Raw genomic sequence first — 19,279 nt, 5'->3', positions numbered from 1 at the left:
CATGGCACTTTTCACTGGATTGACTATTTACAATTCATAAAAAAATGACTGCAGTCATTTTCTTAACATTAAACAATTTCCAAATACATCTGTTGGCGCTCTACAAATACCTGATAATAATAATAATACATGAAGACTAAGGGACATTCTAGACTATGTCGGTTAACAAATAAAAGTTGTTTTAAGAAGCTTGTACCAATCAGGATCAGCATACATATGCAGCCAACAATCACAATTCAAGACCTGCTCAAGAACAGCATGTGAGCATGCAAGACATACGAGTTATAATTTTGCAGGGGTTAAAAACATTTAGTTAATATAATTTTAATTATTAGAGTAAAATGCCCCATTTACAGCCCCCTAGTTTAAGGACAATTAAAGGGACATTATACACTCATTTTTTTTCTTTGCATAAATGTTTTGTAGATCTATTTATATAGCCCATATTTTTTTAATGTATAGTTTTGTTTATTTTTAAATAACATTGCTCTGATTTTCAGACTACCAACCAAGTTCCAAAGTTTTAGGAGAATACCGTCAGTTACCTTCTCCAGCTTGCTCCTGTTTGTGTAAAGGGTCTTTTCATATGCAAAAGAAGGGGGGGGGGGGGGGAGTGTCTTATTTCCCACTTGAAGTGGGCTTTCCAGCTACCTTTTCAACAGAGCTAAACAGAGCTTCTAAGTAAGTTTTTAAACAGTTTTATACTGGATATTTATATCAGTATCTGTGCATTGTATTCTTTATAGTAGAGTCTATTACATGCAGTTAAATGAAAAAGTAAAATTTATGCTTACCTGATAAATTGATTTCTTCTACGATACGACGAGTGCACGGATTTCATCCTTACTTGTGGGATTTATCCTACTACTAACAGGAACTGGCAAAGAGCACCACAGCAGAGTTGTATATATATATATATAGCTTCTCCCTTCCCTCCACCTCCAGTCATTTGACCGAAGTTAGGAAAAGAAAGGAAAAGCCAAAGGTGCAGAGGTGACTGAAGTTTATAAAAAATATAATCTAAATCTGTCTGAAAAATGACAGGGAGGGCCGTGGTGGTATCGTAGAAGAAATCAATTTATCAGGAAAGCATACATTTACTTTTCTTCTACAAGATACGACAAGTCCACGGATTTCATTCTTACTTGTGGGATACAATACCAAAGCTACAGGACACGGATGAAAAGGGAGGGACAAGACAGAGACCTAAACGGAAGGCACCACTGCTTGAAGAACCTTTCTCCCAAAACCAGCCTCAGAAGAAGCAAAAGTATCAAATTTGGAAAATTTGGAAAAAGTGTGAAGAGACAACCAAGTCGCAGCCTTGCAAATCTGTTCAACAGAAGCATCGTCGCCCATGAGGAAGCCACAGCCTAGTAGAATAAGCCGTAATTCTTTCAGGAGGCTGCTGTCCAGCAGTCTCATATGCCAGACGGCTGATACTCTTCAGCCAAAAAGAAAGAGGTAGCTGTAGCTTTCTGACCCCTACGCTTTCCAGAATAAACAATGAATAATGAAGATGATTGACGGAAATCCTTAGTCGCCTGTAAGTAAAACTTCAAGGCACGGACCACGTCCAAGTTATGCAACAGACGCTCCTTCTTAGAAGGATTAGGACATAAAGAAGGAACAACAATTTCCTGATTAATATTCTTATTTGAAACAACCTTAGGAAGGAATCCAGGTTTGGTACGTAAAACCACCTTATCAGAATGAAAGATAAGATAAGGCAAGTCACATTGTAATGCTGAAAACTCAAACTCTACGAGCAGAAGAAAAATCAACCAAAAACAAAACTTTCCAAGATAATAATTTAATATCTATGGAATGCATGGGTTCAAACGGAACCCCTTGAAAAACATTAAGAACTAAATTCAAACTCCAGAGTGGAGAAATAGGTCTAAACACAGGCTTAATTCTGGTTAGAGCCTGACAAAAATACTGAACATCTGCCAAACGTTTGTGTAGCAAAATTAACAAAGCAGAAATCAGTCCCTTTAAGGAACTCGCTGATAACCCTTTCTCCAATCCTTTTTGGAGAAAAGACAGAATCCTGGGAATCCTAACTTTACTCCACGAGTAGCACTTGGATTCACACCAAAAAAAGATATTTACGCCATATCTTATGATAGATCTTTCTAGTGACAGGCTTACGTGCCTGGATCAAAGTATCAATGACCGAATCGGAGAATCCCCGCTTAGAAAAAATCAAGCGTTCAATCTCCAAGCAGTCAGCTGCAGAGAATTTAGATTTGGATGTTGGAAAGGTCCTTGAATGAGAAGGTCCTGTGTCAATGGAAGTTTCCACGGTGGCAGAGAGGACATGTCCACTAGATCCGCATACCAAGTCCTGAGTGGCCACGCAGGCGCGATCAGAATTACTGAAGCTCTCTCCTGTTTGATCCGAGCAATCACACGGGGAGAGGAGAGGAAACTGTGGAAACACATAAGCTAGGTTGAACGACCAAGGCACTGCCAAGGCATCTATCAGTTCGGCCTGAGGATCCCTCGACCTGGATCCGTAGCTTGGAAGCTTGGCATTCTGTCGAGATGCCATCAGATCCAACTCCGGTCTGCCCCATCGGAGAATCAGTGAGGCAAATACCTCCGTATGGAGTTCCCACTCCCCTGGATGAAAAGCCTATCGGCTTAAAAAATTTGCTTCCCAGTTGTCCACTCCTGGGATGTAGATTGCTGACAGATAACAAGAGTGGGCCTCCGCCCATCAAATTATCTTGGATACTTCTGTCATCGCTAAGGAACTCCTCGTTCCCCCCTGATGATTGATGTAAGCCACAGTCGTAATGTTGTCTGACTGGAATCTGATGAATCTGGCCGAAGCCAACTGAGGCCATGCCTGAAGCGCATTGAATATTGCTCTCAATTCCAGAATATTGATTGGAAGTAGAGACTCCATCTGAGTCCAAACACCCTGAGCCTTCAGGGAATTCCAGACTGCACCCCAGGCCAGTAGGCTGGCGTCCGTTGTCACTATCACCCACGAGGGTCTGCGGAAACACGTCCCCTGGGACAGATGATCCGGCGACAACCACCAAAGAAGAGAGTCTCTGGTCTCTTGATCCAGATTTATCGGAGGAGATAAATTTGCATAGTCCCCATTCCACTGTCCGAGCATGCACAGTTGCAGTGGTCTGAGATGAAAACGAGCAAACGGAATGATGTCCATTGCCACCACCATCAATCCAATTACCTCCATCCACTGAGCCACTGATGGCCAAGTATTGGACTGAAGGGCTCGGCATGTATTTAGAATTTTTGACTTTCTGACCTCCGTCAGAAATATTTTCATGTCTACAGAATCTATCAGAGTTCCCAAGAATGGAACCCTTGTCCGTGGAATTAGGAAACTCTTTTCTAGGTTCACCTTCCATCCGTGAGTTCTCAGAAAGGTCAACACTGTGTCTGCATGAGCTTTCGTCAGATGATAAGTCGACGCCTGAATCAGAATATCGTCCAGATAAGGCGCCACTGCTATGCCCCGCGGTCTGAGAACCGCCAGAAGGGACCCTAGAACCTTTGTGAAGATCCTGGGTGCTGTGGCTAACCCGAAGGGAAGTGCCACGAACTGAAAATGTTTGTCCAGGAAGGCAAACCTTAGGAACTGATGATGATCCTTGTGGATAGGAATATGAAGGTATGCATCCTTCAAGTGCACGGTAGTCATATATTGACCCTCCTGGATCAATAGTGAAATTGTTTGGATGGTCTCCATCTTGAAGGATGTACCTTTGAGAAACTTGTTTAGACTCTTGAGGTCTAATAGAGGTCTGAACATTCCCTCTTTTTTGGGAACCACGAAAAGATTTGAGTAAAATCCATGTCCCTGTTCTAATCTTGGAACGGGACGAATTACTCCCATAGTAGAGAGGTCTTTTACCTAACGTAAGAACGCCTCTCTTTATCTGGTTTACAGACAACCGTGAAAGAAGAAACCTCCCTCTTGGGAGAAAATTTTTGAATTCCAGTTGATACCCGTTGGTCACGATTTCCAGTGCCCAGGGGTCCTGAACATCTCTTACCCAAGCCTGGGTAAAGAAAGAAAGTCTGCCCCCTACTAGCTCCGGACCCGGATTGGGGGCCGTCCCTTCATGCTGTCTTTGTGGCAGCAACGGTCCTCTTGGGTTGCTTACCCTTGTTCCAAACCTGGTTGCTTTGTGGAGGAAGAGGAAGCAGAGGGTACTCCTTTAAAATTTTGAAAGGAACGAAAATGATTTAGTTTACCCCTCATCTTAACAGACTTATCCTGAGGTAGGGCGTGACCTTTACCTCCAGTAATGTCAGAAATGATTTCCTTCAACTCAGGCCTTACCCTTGAAAGGAATAGCTAAGAGCTTTGATTTAGATGACACATCAGCAGACCCCGATTTTAACCATAACGCTCTACGCGCTAAAAGGGAAAATCCTAAATTTTTCACCGCCAACTTAGCAATTTGAAAGGCGGCATCTGTAATAAAAGGATTAGCTAGCTTGAGAGCCCTAATTATATCTAAAATGTCCTCTAAAGGGGTCTCAACCTTCAGAGACTCTTCTAGAGCAACAAACCAAAAAGCTGCTGCAGTAGTAACTGGAACAATGCAAGCTGTTGGTTGTAAAAGGAAACCCTGATGAATAAATAATTTCTTTAGAGGACCCTCTAACTTCTTATCCATAGGATCTTTGAAAGCACAACTGTCCTCAATAGGAATAGTTGTATGCTTAGCCAGGGTAGATATAGCTCCCTCCACCTTAGGGACAGTCTGCCAAGAGTCCCGAATGGTGTCTGATATGGGATACATTTTCTTAAAATTAGGAGGAGAGAACGGCATACCCGGTCTGTCCCATTCCTTCTTTATAATTTCCGAAATTCTTAGGAAGCGGAAAAACATCAGTGTAAGTAGGTACTTCTAGATATTTGTCCATTTTCCACAATTTCTCTGGTGGTATCACAATAGGGTCACAGTCATCCAGAGTCGCTAAAACCTCCCAAAGTAACAGGCGGAGGAGTTCAAGCTTAAATTTAAAGGACATGACGTCCGAATCTGTCTGAGGTAACATACTTCCTGGGTCTGAAAGATCTCCCTCAGACAACAATTCCCTGACCCCCCCCCCACACACACACACACTCAGAGCCCTGTGAGGGTACATCGGAAATAGCCAACAATGCATCAGAGGACTCAGTATTCACATTAATTCCTGTCCTACTGCGTTTACCCTGTAACACTGGTAACTTAGATAGTACCTCTGTAAGGGTAGTTGACATAACTGCAGCCATATCCTGCAGAGTAAAAGAATTAGACGCATTTGGGGAACTCAGCGTCGCTTGTGTAGGCGTCGCTTGTGTAGGCGTTAAAGGTTGTGACACTTGGGGAGAATTAGTTGGCACATCCTGATTCTCTTCAGACTGAGAATCATCCTTACGCACACTTTCTTTACATAAAATATGCTTTTCACATTGTAAGGCCCTTTCAGTACAAGAGGTACACAAAGTAAGAGGGGGTTCCACAATGGCATCTGAACACATAGAACAATTAGTTTCCTCAATGTCAGACATGTTGAATAGACTAGCAATAGCCACAATAGTCGTTAATCACCTCATTTATTGATTCAAACAACTTTTAGAAAAATGTGTACTGCGCCTTTAAGAAATAAAAAACGCAACTATTTTTCCCAAACTGCACTAAAACGTTTAAAAACGCTGAACAATTAAATATATTAATTCAATTGGGCCAAAAAATATTGCACCCGATAAGTAAAGGTGAAATTACCCTCTAAGAGACATTTTTATTCAAAAAATATATCTTAACAGTGAAAAAGACCCCTGCACCGCTGTGGCGCCTACCTGCCCTCGGGGTACTGAAAAAAATCACTCAACAACGATCCGGTGATCAGAACACAACTTTAGGCCCCACCGGAGCTAATGCCTGCTGCCTTCTTAGTGAGAGAAAACTGCGCGTCTGAGCACGCAAAATAGGCCCCGCCCATCATGGACGTCGTCTCAACAGTTTGTCTAACCGCATGGGAAGCGGTTTGAAAAAACAATTTATGCTTATCTGGTAAATTTCTCGTGGTGTATCCAGTCCACGGATCATCCATTACTTGTGGGATATTCTCCTTCCCAACAGGAAGTTGCAAGAGGACACCCACAGCAGAGCTGTCTATATAGCTCCTCCCCCAACTGCCATATCCAGTCATTCGACCGAAAACAAGCAGAGAAAGGAGAAACCATAGGGTGCAGAGGTGACTGTAGTTTAAAATTAAATACCTGCCTTAAAATGACAGGGCGGGCCGTGGACTGGATACACCACAAGAGAAATAAATTTATCAGGTAAGCATAAATTAAGTTTTCTCTTGTAAGGTGCATCCAGTCCACGGATCATCCATTACTTGTGGGATACCAATAACAAAGCTAAAGTACACGGATGAAGGGAGGGACAAGGCAGGTACTTAAACGGAAGGTACCACTGCCTGTAAAACCTCTCCCCCAAAAATAGCCTCCGAAGAAGCAAAAGTATCAAATTTGTAAAATTTTGAAAAAGTATGAAGCGAAGACCAAGTCGCCGCCTTGCAAATCTGTTCAACAGAAGCCTCATTTTTAAAGGCCCATGTGGAAGCCACAGCTCTAGTAGAATGAGCTGTAATCCTTTCTGGAGGCTGCTGGCCAGCAGTCTCATAGGCTAAGCGGATTATGCTTCTTAGCCAAAAAGAAAGAGGTTGCCAAAGCCTTTTGACCTCTCCTCTGTCCAGAGTAGACAACAAACAAAGCAGATGTTTGACGAAAATCTTTAGTAGCTTGTAAGTAAAACTTTAAAGCACGAACCACGTCCAGATTGTGTAATAGACGTTCCTTCTTTGAAGAAGGATTAGGACACAAAGACGGAACAACAATCTCTTGATTGATATTCTTATTAGATACCACCTTAGGTAAACACCCAGGTTTGGTACGCAGAACTACCTTATCTGCATGGAAGATCAGATAAGGAGAATCACATTGTAAGGCAGATAACTCGGAAACTCTACAAGCCGAGGAAATAGCTACCAAAAATAGAACTTTCCAAGATAAAAGTTTGATATCTATGGAATGAAGAGGTTCAAACGGAACCCCCTGAAGAACTTTAAGAACCAAATTTAAGCTCCAAGGTGGAGCAACAGGTTTAAACACAGGCTTGATTCTAACTAAAGCCTGACAAAATGCCTGAACGTCTGGGACCTCAGCCAGACGCTTGTGCAAAAGAATAGATAGCGCAGAAATCTGTCCCTTTAAGGAACTAGCTGACAATCCTTTCTCCAATCCTTCTTGGAGAAAAGATAATATCCTGGGAATCCTGACTTTACTCCATGAGTAACCCTTGGATTCACACCAATAAAGATATTTACGCCATATCTTATGATGGATTTTCCTTGTGACAGGCTTTCGTGCCTGAATTAAGGTATCAATGACTGACTCGGAGAAACCACGCTTTGATAAAATCAAGCGTTCAATCTCCAGGCAGTCAGCCTCAGAGAAATTATATTTGGATGGTTGAAAGGACCTTGAAGTAGAAGGTCCTGTCTCAGCGGCAGAGTCCATGGTGGAAAGACTGACATGTCCACCAGATCTGCATACCAAGTCCTGCGTGGCCACGCAGGCGATATCAAGATCACCAATGCTCTCTCCTGCTTGATTTTGGCAATCAGACGAGGGAGCAGAGGAAACGGTGGAAACACATAAGCCAGGTTGAAGGACCAAGGCGCTGCTAGAGCATCTATCAGCGTTGCCTTTGGGTCCCTGGACCTGGATCCGTAACAAGGAAGCTTGGCGTTCTGGCGAGACGCCATGAGATCCAGTTCTGGTTCGCCCGAAAGATGAACCAATTGTGCAAACACCTCCGGATGGAGTTCCCACTCCCCCGGATGAAAAGTCTGTCGACTTAGAAAATCCGCCTCCCAGTTCTCTACACCTGGGATATGGATAGCTGATAGGTGGCAAGAGTGAATCTCTGCCCAGCGAATTATCTTTAAGACTTCTAACATCGCTAGGGAACTCCTTGTTCCCCCTTGATGATTGATGTAAGCCACAGTCGTGATGTTGTCCGACTGAAATCTGATGAACCTCATTGTCGCTAGCTGAGGCCAAGTCTGAAGAGCATTGAATATCGCTCTTAGTTCCAGAATGTTTATTGGAAGGAGTGACTCCTCCTGTGTCCACGATCCCTGAGCCTTCAGGGAGTTCCAGACTGCACCCCAACCTAGAAGGCTGGCATCTGTTGTTACAATTGTCCAATCTGGCCTGCGAAAGGTATACCTTTGGAAAGATACCTTTGGACAGATGGACCCGAGATAGCCACCAGAGAAGAGAATCCCTGGTCTCTTGATCCAGATTTAGTAGAGGGGACAAATCTGTGTAATCCCCATTCCACTGACTGAGCATGCATAGTTGCAGAGGTCTGAGATGTAGGCGTGCAAACGGCACTATGTCCATTGCCGCTACCATAAAGCCGATTACTTCCATGCACTGAGCCACTGAAGGGCGAGGAATGGAATAAAGAACACAGCAGGAATTTAGAAGTTTTGATAACCTGGACTAAGTTAGGTAAATTTTAATTTCTACAGAATCTATCAGAGTCCCTAGGAAGGAAACTCTTGTGAGGGGGGATAGAGAACTCTTTTCCTCGTTCACCTTCCACCCATGCAACCTCAGAAATGCCAACACTATGTCCGTTTGACGCCTGAATCAGGATGTTGTCTAAATAAGGGGCCACTGCTATGCCCAGCGGCCTTAGGACCACCAGAAGCGACCCCAGAACCTTCGTAAAAATTATTGGGGCTGTAGCTAACCCAAAGGGAAGAGCTACAAACTGGTAATGCCTGTCTAGGAAGGCAAACCTGAGAAACCGATGATCTTTGTGTATCGGAATGTGAAGATAAGCATCCTTTAAATCCACTGTAGTCATGTATTGACCCTCATGGATCATAGGTAGGATGGTACGAATAGTCTCCATCTTGAATGATGGAACTCTGAGGAATTTGTTTAATATCTTTAGATCCAAAATTGGTCTGAAGGTTCCCTCTTTTTTGGGAACCACAAACAGATTTGAGTAAAATGCCTGTCCCCGTTCCTCCTTTGGAACTGGATGGATCACTGCCATAACTAGGAGGTCTTGTACACGGTGTAAGAATGCCTCTCTCTTTATCTGGTTTGCAGATAATTGTGAAAGGTGAAATCTCCCTTTTGGGGGGGAAGCCTTTAAGTCCAGAAGATATCCCTGGGATATAATTTCCAACGCCCAGGGATCCTGGACATCTCTTGCCCACGCCTGGGCGAAGAGCGAAAGTCTGCCCCCTACTAGATCCGTTACCAGATAGGGGGCTGCTCCTTCATGCTGTCTTAGAGGCAGCAGCAGGCTTTTTGGCCTGCTTACCCTTGTTCCAGGTCTGGTTAGGTCTCCAGACCGTCTTGGACTGAGCAAAAGTTCCCTTTTGTTTTGCATTAGAGGAAGTTGATGCCGCACTTGCCTTGAAGTTTCGAAAGGCACGAAAATTAGACTGTTTGGCCCTTGATTTGGACCTATCCTGAGGAAGGGCATGACCTTTTCCTCCAGTGATATCAGCAATGATCTCCTTCAAACCAGGCCCAAATAGGGTCTGCCCCTTGAAGGGAATGTTAAGCAGCTTAGACTTTGAAGTAACGTCAGCTGACCATGATTTAAGCCATAGCGCTCTGCCGTTAGTTTAGTCAAATGAACAATGGCATCAGAAACAAAAGAATTTACTAGCTTAAGTGCTCTAAGCTTGTCAAGTAGGTCATCCAATGGAGTCGATACCTGTAAGGCCTCTTCCAGAGACTCAAACCAGAACGCCGCAGCAGCAGTGACAGGAGCAATGCATGCAAGGGGCTGTAGGATAAAACCTTGTTGAATAAACTTTTTCTTAAGGTAACCCTCTAACTTTTTATCCATTGGATCTAAGAAAGCACAACTGTCCTCGACAGGGATAGTAGTACGCTTTGCTAGAGTAGAAACTGCTCCCTCCACCTTAGGAACTGTCTGCCATAAGTCCTGTGTGGTGGAGTCTATTGGAAACAGTTTTCTAAAAATAGGAGGGGGAGAGAACGGCACACCTGGTCTACCCCATTCCTTAGTAATAATTTCTGTAAACCTTTTAGGTATTGGAAAAACATCAGTGCACACCGGCACTGCATAGTATTTATCCAGTCTACACAATTTCTCTGGGACTGCAATTGTATCACAGTCATTCAGAGCAGCTAAAACCTCCCTGAGTAACACGCGGAGGTGTTCAAGCTTAAATTTAAATGTAGAGATATCAGAATCAGGTTGCATCAGCTTCCCTGAGTCAGAAACATCACCCACAGAAAGAAGCTCTCCTTCTTCAGCTTCTGCATATTGTGAGGCAGTATCAGACATAGCTCTTAAAGCGTCAGTATGCTCTGTATTTCGTCTAACCCCAGAGCTATCTCGCTTTCCTCTAAATTCAGGTAGTCTGGCCAATACCGCTGACAGTGTATTATCCATGACTGCCGCCATGTCTTGTAAAGTAAACGCTATGGGCGCCCTAGATGTACTTGGCGCCATTTGAGCGTGAGTCCCTTGAGCGGGAGTCAAAGGATCTGATGCGTGGGGAGAGTTAGTCGGCATAACTTCCCCCTCGTCAGATTATTCTGGTGATAAATTTTTTAAAGACAGAATATGATCTTTATTGCTTAAAGTGAAATCAGTACATTTGGTACACATTCTAAGAGGGGGTTCCACAATGGCTTTTAAACATAATGAACAAGGAGTTTCCTCAATGTCAGACATGTTTGTACAGACTAGCAATGAGACTAGCAAGCTTGGAAAACACTTTAAATCAAGTTAACAAGCAAATATAAGAAACGGTACTGTGCCTTTAAGAGAGACAAATTGTCAGAATTTGAAAAACAGTGAAAAAAGGCAGTAAATCAAACGAAATTTTTACAGTGTGTATAATAAGCTAACAGAGCATTGCACCCACTTGCAAATGGATGATTAACCCCTTAGTTCAAAAAACGGATCAAAAAAACGATAGACGTTTAACAGTCACACCAAACTGCCACAGCCTTGCTGTGGGCCTACCTTCCCCAACAAACGACTTTGGAAAGCCTAAGAGCCCTTTAGAGATGTCCTATAGCATTCAGGGGACTCCTGGAGGAAGCTGGATGTCTCAGTCTGTAAAATTTACTGCGCAAAAAAGAGCTAAATTAGGCCCCTCCCACTCATAGTAACACAGTGGAAGGCCTCAGGAAACTGTTCCTAGGCAAATTTAAGCCAGCCATGTGGAAAAAACTAGGCCCCAATAAAGTTTTATCACCAAAGTATCTATAAAAACGTTTAAACATGCCAGCAAACGTTTTATATTGTAAATATAAAAGAGTATTACCTCAGAAAGTAAGCATGATACCAGTCGCTATTAAATCACTGTATTCAGGCTTACCTTACATAAATTTGGTATCAGCAGCATTTTCTAGCATTCACATCTTCTAGAAAAAATCTTAACTGCACATACCTCATAGCAGGATAACCTGCACGCCATTCCCCCGCTGAAGTTATCTCTCTCTTCAGTCATGTGTGAGAACAGCAATGGATCTTAGTTACAACCTGCTAAGATCATAGAAATCACAGGCAGATTCTTCTATTTTTCTGCCTGGAACAAAATAGTACAACTCCGGTACCATTTAAAAATAATAAACTTTTGATTGAAGTAAAATAACAGCTACATTTCACCACTCTCCTCTTACTACCTCCATGCTTGTTGAGAGTTGCAAGAGAATGACTGGATATGGCAGTTGGGGGAGGAGCTATATAGACAGCTCTGCTGTGGGTGTCCTCTTGCAACTTCCTGTTGGGAAGGAGAATATCCCACAAGTAATGGATGATCCGTGGACTGGATACACCTTACAAGAGAAAGAAAGCCATGTGGTCCCCTGTATTTATAAACCTTTAACAAGAACCTGCAGCCCTACTGACCTTAAATATATATATATATATATATATGTATATGTATGTCAAGCTGCCTCTCCCAGTGTCAAGCCCCAATACAGATATGCCAACCTTAATAGCAATATGTATAAAACACAGGAAATTCAGTAACACCCTCAGTGATGCAGGTCTACTGCTTACCCCTTCCCTTGCAGGGAAAAATGTCAGCCAGTTCTGATATAACAAGTCTCCTCAGAAATAAGACTGAACATACCTCAATGCTGTTTGTAGCATGACAGCCGTTCTCCACACTGAAGATTTCTCTTGCACTACCTTCAGAAGCTCTGTGGGAACCAGAATGGATCTTAGTTACAGCTGCTAAGATCATCAACCTCAGGGCAGAAAAATGTCTTCATTCCATATCTCCCTCAGGAAAATAGTACTCACCGGTACCATTTTAAAATAAATAACCTCTTGATTGAAGAATCTAAAACTAACACCTCACTTAACCTCTTCCTATTACTAACACAGGCAAAGAGAATGACTGGAGGTGGAAGGAAGGGAGGAGCTATATATACAGCTCTGATGTGGTGCTCTTTGACACTTCCTGTTGGCAGGAGGATAAATCCCACAAGGATGAAATCCATGGACTCGTCGTATCTTGTAGAAGAAATTGGTGTATACTGTCCCTTTAAATACAGTAGAATTGCATAAATGGATACTATAAATTTCAAGTAGTGCATTTTTTTCAGTTCATTTCAAAATAATTAAATTTTTATTCCAACCGTATCATGCGATAGCCATCACCCAATTATAAAAAGGCATAAACCTATATGCTGTGCACTTTCGCACATGCTTATTTTGATAATGGAAATAAATTGGATTCGAGTGAATTGAAAGCACTTTTTTTTGTTTTTAAATAAAACACAAAACTAGAAGCGAGCACTTACAACTTTATATGGTTCAGCAAAAAGAGGAGAGTTAGATGGAAAAGCCTCTTCAACCTGCTGGATCTCTTGATTCCGTCTTTCCCTTTCTTTCATACGCAGCACGTTCCGATCTTCACGGTTCATATTGCTAGGGAAAATTTATTTCAAAATTATCACAAACAACAACAACACTACTGCTACAACTACTAAAAATGGCGGGACTGACCACATTATATAAAATACTCAAAAGGTATTCTTAAGAGTCAGATTAAAATGACATTTTCAGTGTGTGTATATATACACATACATACACACACACACACTGTTCTCACCAAAACCACTTTAATGGGCACACAACCAGGCTGATTTTCCTAACCACCCAGCTAAAAATGTATTCCAATATTAAGATAAAATTAGCTAATATTATTTGTTCAATGTTAGCTGCACAAATAATCATTAACTAAATGTTAAATTATGCAGTTATTTTTTATATATATATATATATATATATATATATATATATATATATATATATATATATATATATATATATATATATATATATATATATATATTAATATATATTACCCACACATCAGCAGAATGCACCCATTTTAACACAAAACCACCTAATAGTACATACTTTATAATGCCACCGAGTGTAATGGTAAATCCTAGTGTTTCAAATCTTAGGACTTACCAGTGCTATAACTAAAAGGTGACTTTCTGTCATGAAGTAGAAAAAATGCAAACAGAAAAACATAATTTATGTAAGAACTTACCTGATAAATTCATTTATTTCATATTGGCAAGAGTCGATAAGCTAGTGACGTATGGGATATACATTCCTACCAGGATGGGCAAAGTTTCCCAAACCTCAAAATGCCTATAAATACACCCCTCGCCACACCCACAATTCAGTTTAACGAATAGCCAAGAAGTGGGGTGATAAAGAAAGGAGTAGAAAGCATCAACAAAAGAAATTTGGAAATAATTGTGCTTTATACAAAAAATCATAACCACCATAAAAAGGGTGGGTCTCATGGACTCTTGCCAATATGAAAGAAATTAATTTATCAGGTAAGTCCTTACATAAATTATGTTTTCTTTCATGTAATTGGCAAGAGTCGATGAGCTAGTGATGTATGGGATGTCAATACCCAATATGTGGAACTCCACGCAAGAGTCACTAGAGAGGGAGGGATAAAAATAAAAACAGCCATTTTCCGCTGAAAAAATTAATCCACAACCCAAAAAAAAAAGAAAAAGAAAAAAACAAATCAAAAGCAGAATAATCAAACTGAAACAGCTGCCTGAAGAACTTTTCTACCAAAAACTGCTTCCGAAGAAGCAAATACATCAAAACGGTAGAATTTAGTAAATGTATGCAAAGAGGACCAAGTTGCCGCTTTGCAAATCTGATCAACTGAAGCTTCATTCTTAAAGACCACGAAGTGGAGACTGATCTAGTAGAATGAGCTGTAATTCTCTGAGGCGGGGCCTGACATGACTCCAAATAAGCTTGATGAATAAAAAATTTCAACCAAGAAGCCAAGGAAATAGCAGAAGCCTTCTGACCTTTCCTAGGACAAGAAAATAAAACAAATAGACTGGAAGTCTTCCTGAAATCTTTAGTAGCTTCCACATAATATTTCAAAGCTCTTACCACATCCAAAGAATGTAAGGATAATCTTTCCAAAGAATTCTTAGGATTAGGACACAAGGAAGGGACAACAATTTATCTTTTAGAATTCACAACCTTAGGTAAAAATTTAAATGAAGTCCACAAAACTGCCTTATCCTGATGAAAAATCAGAAAAGGAGACTCACAAGAAAGAGCAGATAGCTCAGAAACTCTTCTAGCAGAAGAGATAGCCAAAAGGAACAACCCTTTCCAAGAAAGTAGTTTAATGTCCAAAGAATGCATAGGCTCAAATGGAGGAGCCTGTAAAGCCTTCAAAACCAAATTAAGACTCCAAGGAGGAGAAATTGATTTAATGACAGGCTTAATACAAACTAAAGCCTGTACAAAACAGTGAATATCAGGAAGTATAGCAATCTTTCTGTGAAATAAAACGGAAAGAGCAGAGATTTGTCCCTTCAAGGAACTTGCAGACAAACCCATATCCAAACCATCCCAAAGAAACTAAAATTCTAGGAATTCTAAAAGAATGCAAAGAAAAATTAAAAACTAAAATTCTAGGAATTCTAAAAGAATGCCAAGAGAAATTATGAGTCTTCCAAACTCTATAATAAATATTTCTAGAGACAGATTTACGAGCTTGTAACATAGTATTCATCACTGAGTCAGAGAAACCTCTATGACTTAGGGCTAGATTTATCAAGCACCTGCGGCGGCAAGTTCTCACAAGAACTTGCTTGCTGCGATTTATCAAGCAGCGGTCACCAGACCGCTGCTTCCCTAACATCTTCGCCACCTCTATTGTGGCGAAATTAAATCTCCTCGGTCGAGTCCGACCGAGGCGATTGACAGCTCCTGCCCGCGCGTGATTGGCTGTGTGCGGGCGGGATTGCACGCGAACGCAAATTGCGATCGTGTGCAATGTTAATTACCTGCGGGTAATTTCGCCCCGCCACAGGCGAGCTGAGGCATACAGGGGCGCGTAGACGCGCCCCTGTACGCCTCAGCGTTGATAAATCTAGCCCTTAGAACTAAGCGTTCAATTTCCATACCTTCAAATTTAATGATTTGAGATCCTGATGGAAAAACAGACCTTGAAACAGTAGGTCCGGCCTTAACGGAAGTGACCAAGGCTGGCAACTGGACATCCGAACCAGATCCGCATACCAAAACCTGTGTTGCCATGCTGGAGCCACCAGCAACACAAACGATTGTTCCATGATGATTTTGGAGATCACTCTTGGAAGGAGAAATAGGTGGGAAAATGGAAGCAGGATGATAACACCAAGGAAGTGTCAAGGCATCCACTGCTTCCGCCTGAACATCCCTGGACCTGGACAGGTATCTGGGAAGTTTCTTGTTTAGATGAGAGGCTATGAGATCTTTCTCTGGAAGACCCCACATCTGAACAATCTGAGAAAACACATCTGGATGGAGAGACCACTCCCCTGGATGTAAAGTCTGAGGGCTGAGATAATCTGCCTCCCAATTGTCTACACCTGGGATATGCACCGCAGAGATTAGACAGGAGCTGGATTCCGCCAAAGCAAGTATCCGAGATACTTCTTTCATAGTTTGGGGACTGTGAATCCCACCCTGATGATTGACATATGCCACTGTTGTGATATTGTCTGTATGAAAACAAATGAACGGTTCTCTCTTTAACAGAGGCCAAAACTGAAGAGCTATGAGAACTGCACGGAGTTCAAAAAATATTTATTGGTAATCTCGCCTCTTGAGATTTCCAAACCCCTTGTGCTGTCAGATCCCCAAACAGCTCCCCAACCTGAAACACTCGCATCTGTTGTGATCACAGTCCAAGTTGGCCGAACAAAAGAAGCCCCTTGAACTAAACGATGGTGATCTATCCACCACGTCAGAGAGTGTCGTACATTGGGATTTAAGGATTTTAATTGTGATATCTTTGTATAATCCCTGCACCATTTGCTCAGCATACAAAGCTGAAGAGGTCTCATGTGAAAACGAGCAAAGGGGATCGCGTCCGATGCTGCAGTCATGAGACCTAAAACTTCCATGCACATAGCCACTGAAGGGAATGACTGAGACTGAAGGTGCCGGCAGGCTGCAACCAATTTTAAACGTCTCTTGTCTGTTAGAGACAGTCATGGACACAATCTATCTGGAAGCCTAAAAAGGTAACCCTTGTCTGAGGAATCAAGAAACTTTTTGGTAAATTGATCCTCCAACCATGTTTCCGAAGAAACAACACTAGTTGATTCGTGTGAGATTCTGCAGAACGTAAAGACTAAGCTAGTACCAAGATATCGTCCAAATAAGGAAACACCGCAATGCCCTGTTCTCTGATTACAGAGAGTAGGGCACCCAGAACCTTTGAAAAGATTCTTGGAGCTGTTGCTAGGCCAAATGGAAGAGCAACAAATTGGTAATGCTTGTCTAGAAAAGAGAATCTCAGGAACTGACAATGTTCTGAATGAATCGGAATATGAAGGTATGCATCCTGCAAGTCTATTGTGGACATATAATGTCCCGCTGAACAAAAGGCAGAATAGTCCTTATAGTCACCATCTTGAAAGTTGGTACTCTTACATAACGATTCAAAATTTTCAGATCCAGAACAGGTCTGAATAAACTTTCCTTCTTTGGGACAATGAATAGATTTGAATAAAACCCCAAACCTTGTTCCTGAAAAGGAACTGGCATGATTACCCATGTCGACTCCTGGTCTGAAACACACTTCAGGAAAGCCTGAGCCTTTTCTGGATTTGCTGGGATACGTGAGAGAAAGAAACTTCTCACGGGAGGTCTTACTCTGAATCCTACTCGATACCCTTGAGAGACAATGCTCTGAATCCATTGATTTTGGACAGAATTTATCCAAATATCCTTGAAAAACCTTAATCTGCCCCCTACCAGCTGAGCTGGAATGAGGGCCGCATCTTCATGTGGACTTAGGGGCTGACTTTGGTTTCTTAAATGGCTTAGATTTATTCCAATTTGAGGAAGGCTTCCAATTGGAAACAGATTCCTTGAGGGAAGGATTGGGTTTTTGTTCCTTATTTTGACTAAAGGAATGAAAACGTTTAGAAGCCTTAGATTTACCCTTAGGTTATTTATCCTGAGGCAGAAAAGCTCCCTTTCCCCCAGTGACGGTTGAAATAATAGAATCCAACTGAGAACCAAATAAATTATTACCTTGGAAAGAAAGAGATAGTAATCTAGATTTGGATGTCATATCAGCATTCCAATATTTAAGCCACAAAGCTCTTCTAGCTAATATAGCTAAAGACATGGATCTAACATCAATTTTGATAATATCAAAAATGGCATCACTAATAAAATGATTAGCATATTGCAGTAAGCGAATAATGCTAGATATGTCAGAATCCAATTCTTGTTGCGCTAAATTTCCAACCAGAAAGTTGATGCAGCCGCAACATCAGCCAAAGAAATTGCAGGTCTCAGAAAATGACCTGAATATAAATAGGCTTTCCTTAGATAAGATTCAAGCTTCCTATCTAAAGGATCCTTAAAGGAAGTACTATCTTCCATAGGAATAGTGGTACGTTTAGCAAGAGTAGAAATAGCCCCATCAACTTTGGGGATTTTTTCCCAAAACTCTATAGAATTTGCTGGTAAAGGATACCATTTTTTAAACATTGAAGAAGGAATAAAATAAGTACCTGGCTTATTCCATTCCTTAGAAATCATATCAGAAATAGCACCAGGAACTGGAAAAACCCCTGGAGAAACCACAGGAGGTTTAAAAACAGCATTTAAACGTTTATTTGACATAACATAGGTATAACATGTACATTAGAAGTTGAAGGAACTGCAACTGGCAATGTACTATTACTGATGGACACACTATCTGCATGTAAAAGTTTATCATGACAACTATTACAAATGACATTCGGCGAAATAACTTCCACAATCTTACAACAAATGCACTTAGCTTTGGTAGAACCGATGCCAGGCAGCAATGTTCCAGCAGAAACTTCTGAGGCAGGATCAGATTGAGACATCTTGCAAAATGTAAAAGAAAAAACAACATATAAAGTAAAATTATCAATTTCCTTATATGACAGTTTCAGGAATGGAAAAAAAATGCAAATAGCATAGCCCTCTGATAGAGAAAAAGGCAAGAGGCAAACATCAATGGGGTATTAAAATAATGAAAAAGTTTGGCGCCAAGTATGACGCACAACGTAAATGAAACTTTTTTGGCCAATAATAACCGGAAATGACACACTCGCGTCACTGACGCAACCATGTGTAAGGCTTCAGCGTCAACTATGACGCCGGAAATAACGAAGTTCCGTCAGACGTATTTTTCGCGCCAAAAACATTCTCGCGCCAAGAATGACGCAATAAAGTCTAGCATTTGGCGCACCCGCAGGCCTAATAACGCCCGCAATTTGCAAGAAAATAGTCAATTGAAAAAAAAACTAAACCCCAGGTAAGAAAAAAAAAAAAAAAATCTTAAAAAAAATGAATATTTTCCACAAATATGAAACTGACAGTCTGCAGAAGGAAATACATGAACCTGACTCATGGCAAATATAAGTACAATACATATATTTAGAGCTTTATATAAATGCATAAAGTGCCAAACCATAGTTGAGGTGTCTTAAGTAATAAAAAACATACTTACCAAAAGACACCCATCCAGATATAGCAGATAGCCAAACCAGTACTGAAACAGTTATCAGTAGAGGTAATGGTAAACAGAGTATATCGTCTATCTGAAAAGGGAGGTAGGAGATGAATCTCTACGACAGATAACAGAGAACCTATGA

General features: G+C 41.4%; 1 protein-coding gene across 2 annotated transcripts in view; it reads right to left on the bottom strand.

Annotated features, from left to right (window-relative positions):
* Positions 1 to 19,279, bottom strand: part of AFF4 (ALF transcription elongation factor 4) — a 433,430-nt gene that overhangs the window by 338,485 nt on the left and 75,666 nt on the right. The window contains exon 3 of one of the 2 annotated variants that reach the window (XM_053717172.1): positions 12,881 to 13,007. The exons of the other annotated variant lie outside the window; for it this stretch is intronic. Within the exon in view, the coding sequence (XP_053573147.1) occupies positions 12,881 to 13,003 (123 nt within the window). The 5' untranslated portion in view covers positions 13,004 to 13,007. The remainder of the gene's footprint in view (positions 1 to 12,880; positions 13,008 to 19,279) is intronic. 2 annotated transcript variants of the gene reach the window in all.

The sequence above is a fragment of the Bombina bombina genome, chromosome 6 (genome assembly GCF_027579735.1).
Source record: "Bombina bombina isolate aBomBom1 chromosome 6, aBomBom1.pri, whole genome shotgun sequence".
In the NCBI taxonomy this organism is placed as follows: Eukaryota; Metazoa; Chordata; class Amphibia; order Anura; family Bombinatoridae; genus Bombina; species Bombina bombina.
Note: the sequence above shows the minus strand (reverse complement) of the source record. Positions and strands in the feature narration are given on the sequence as shown.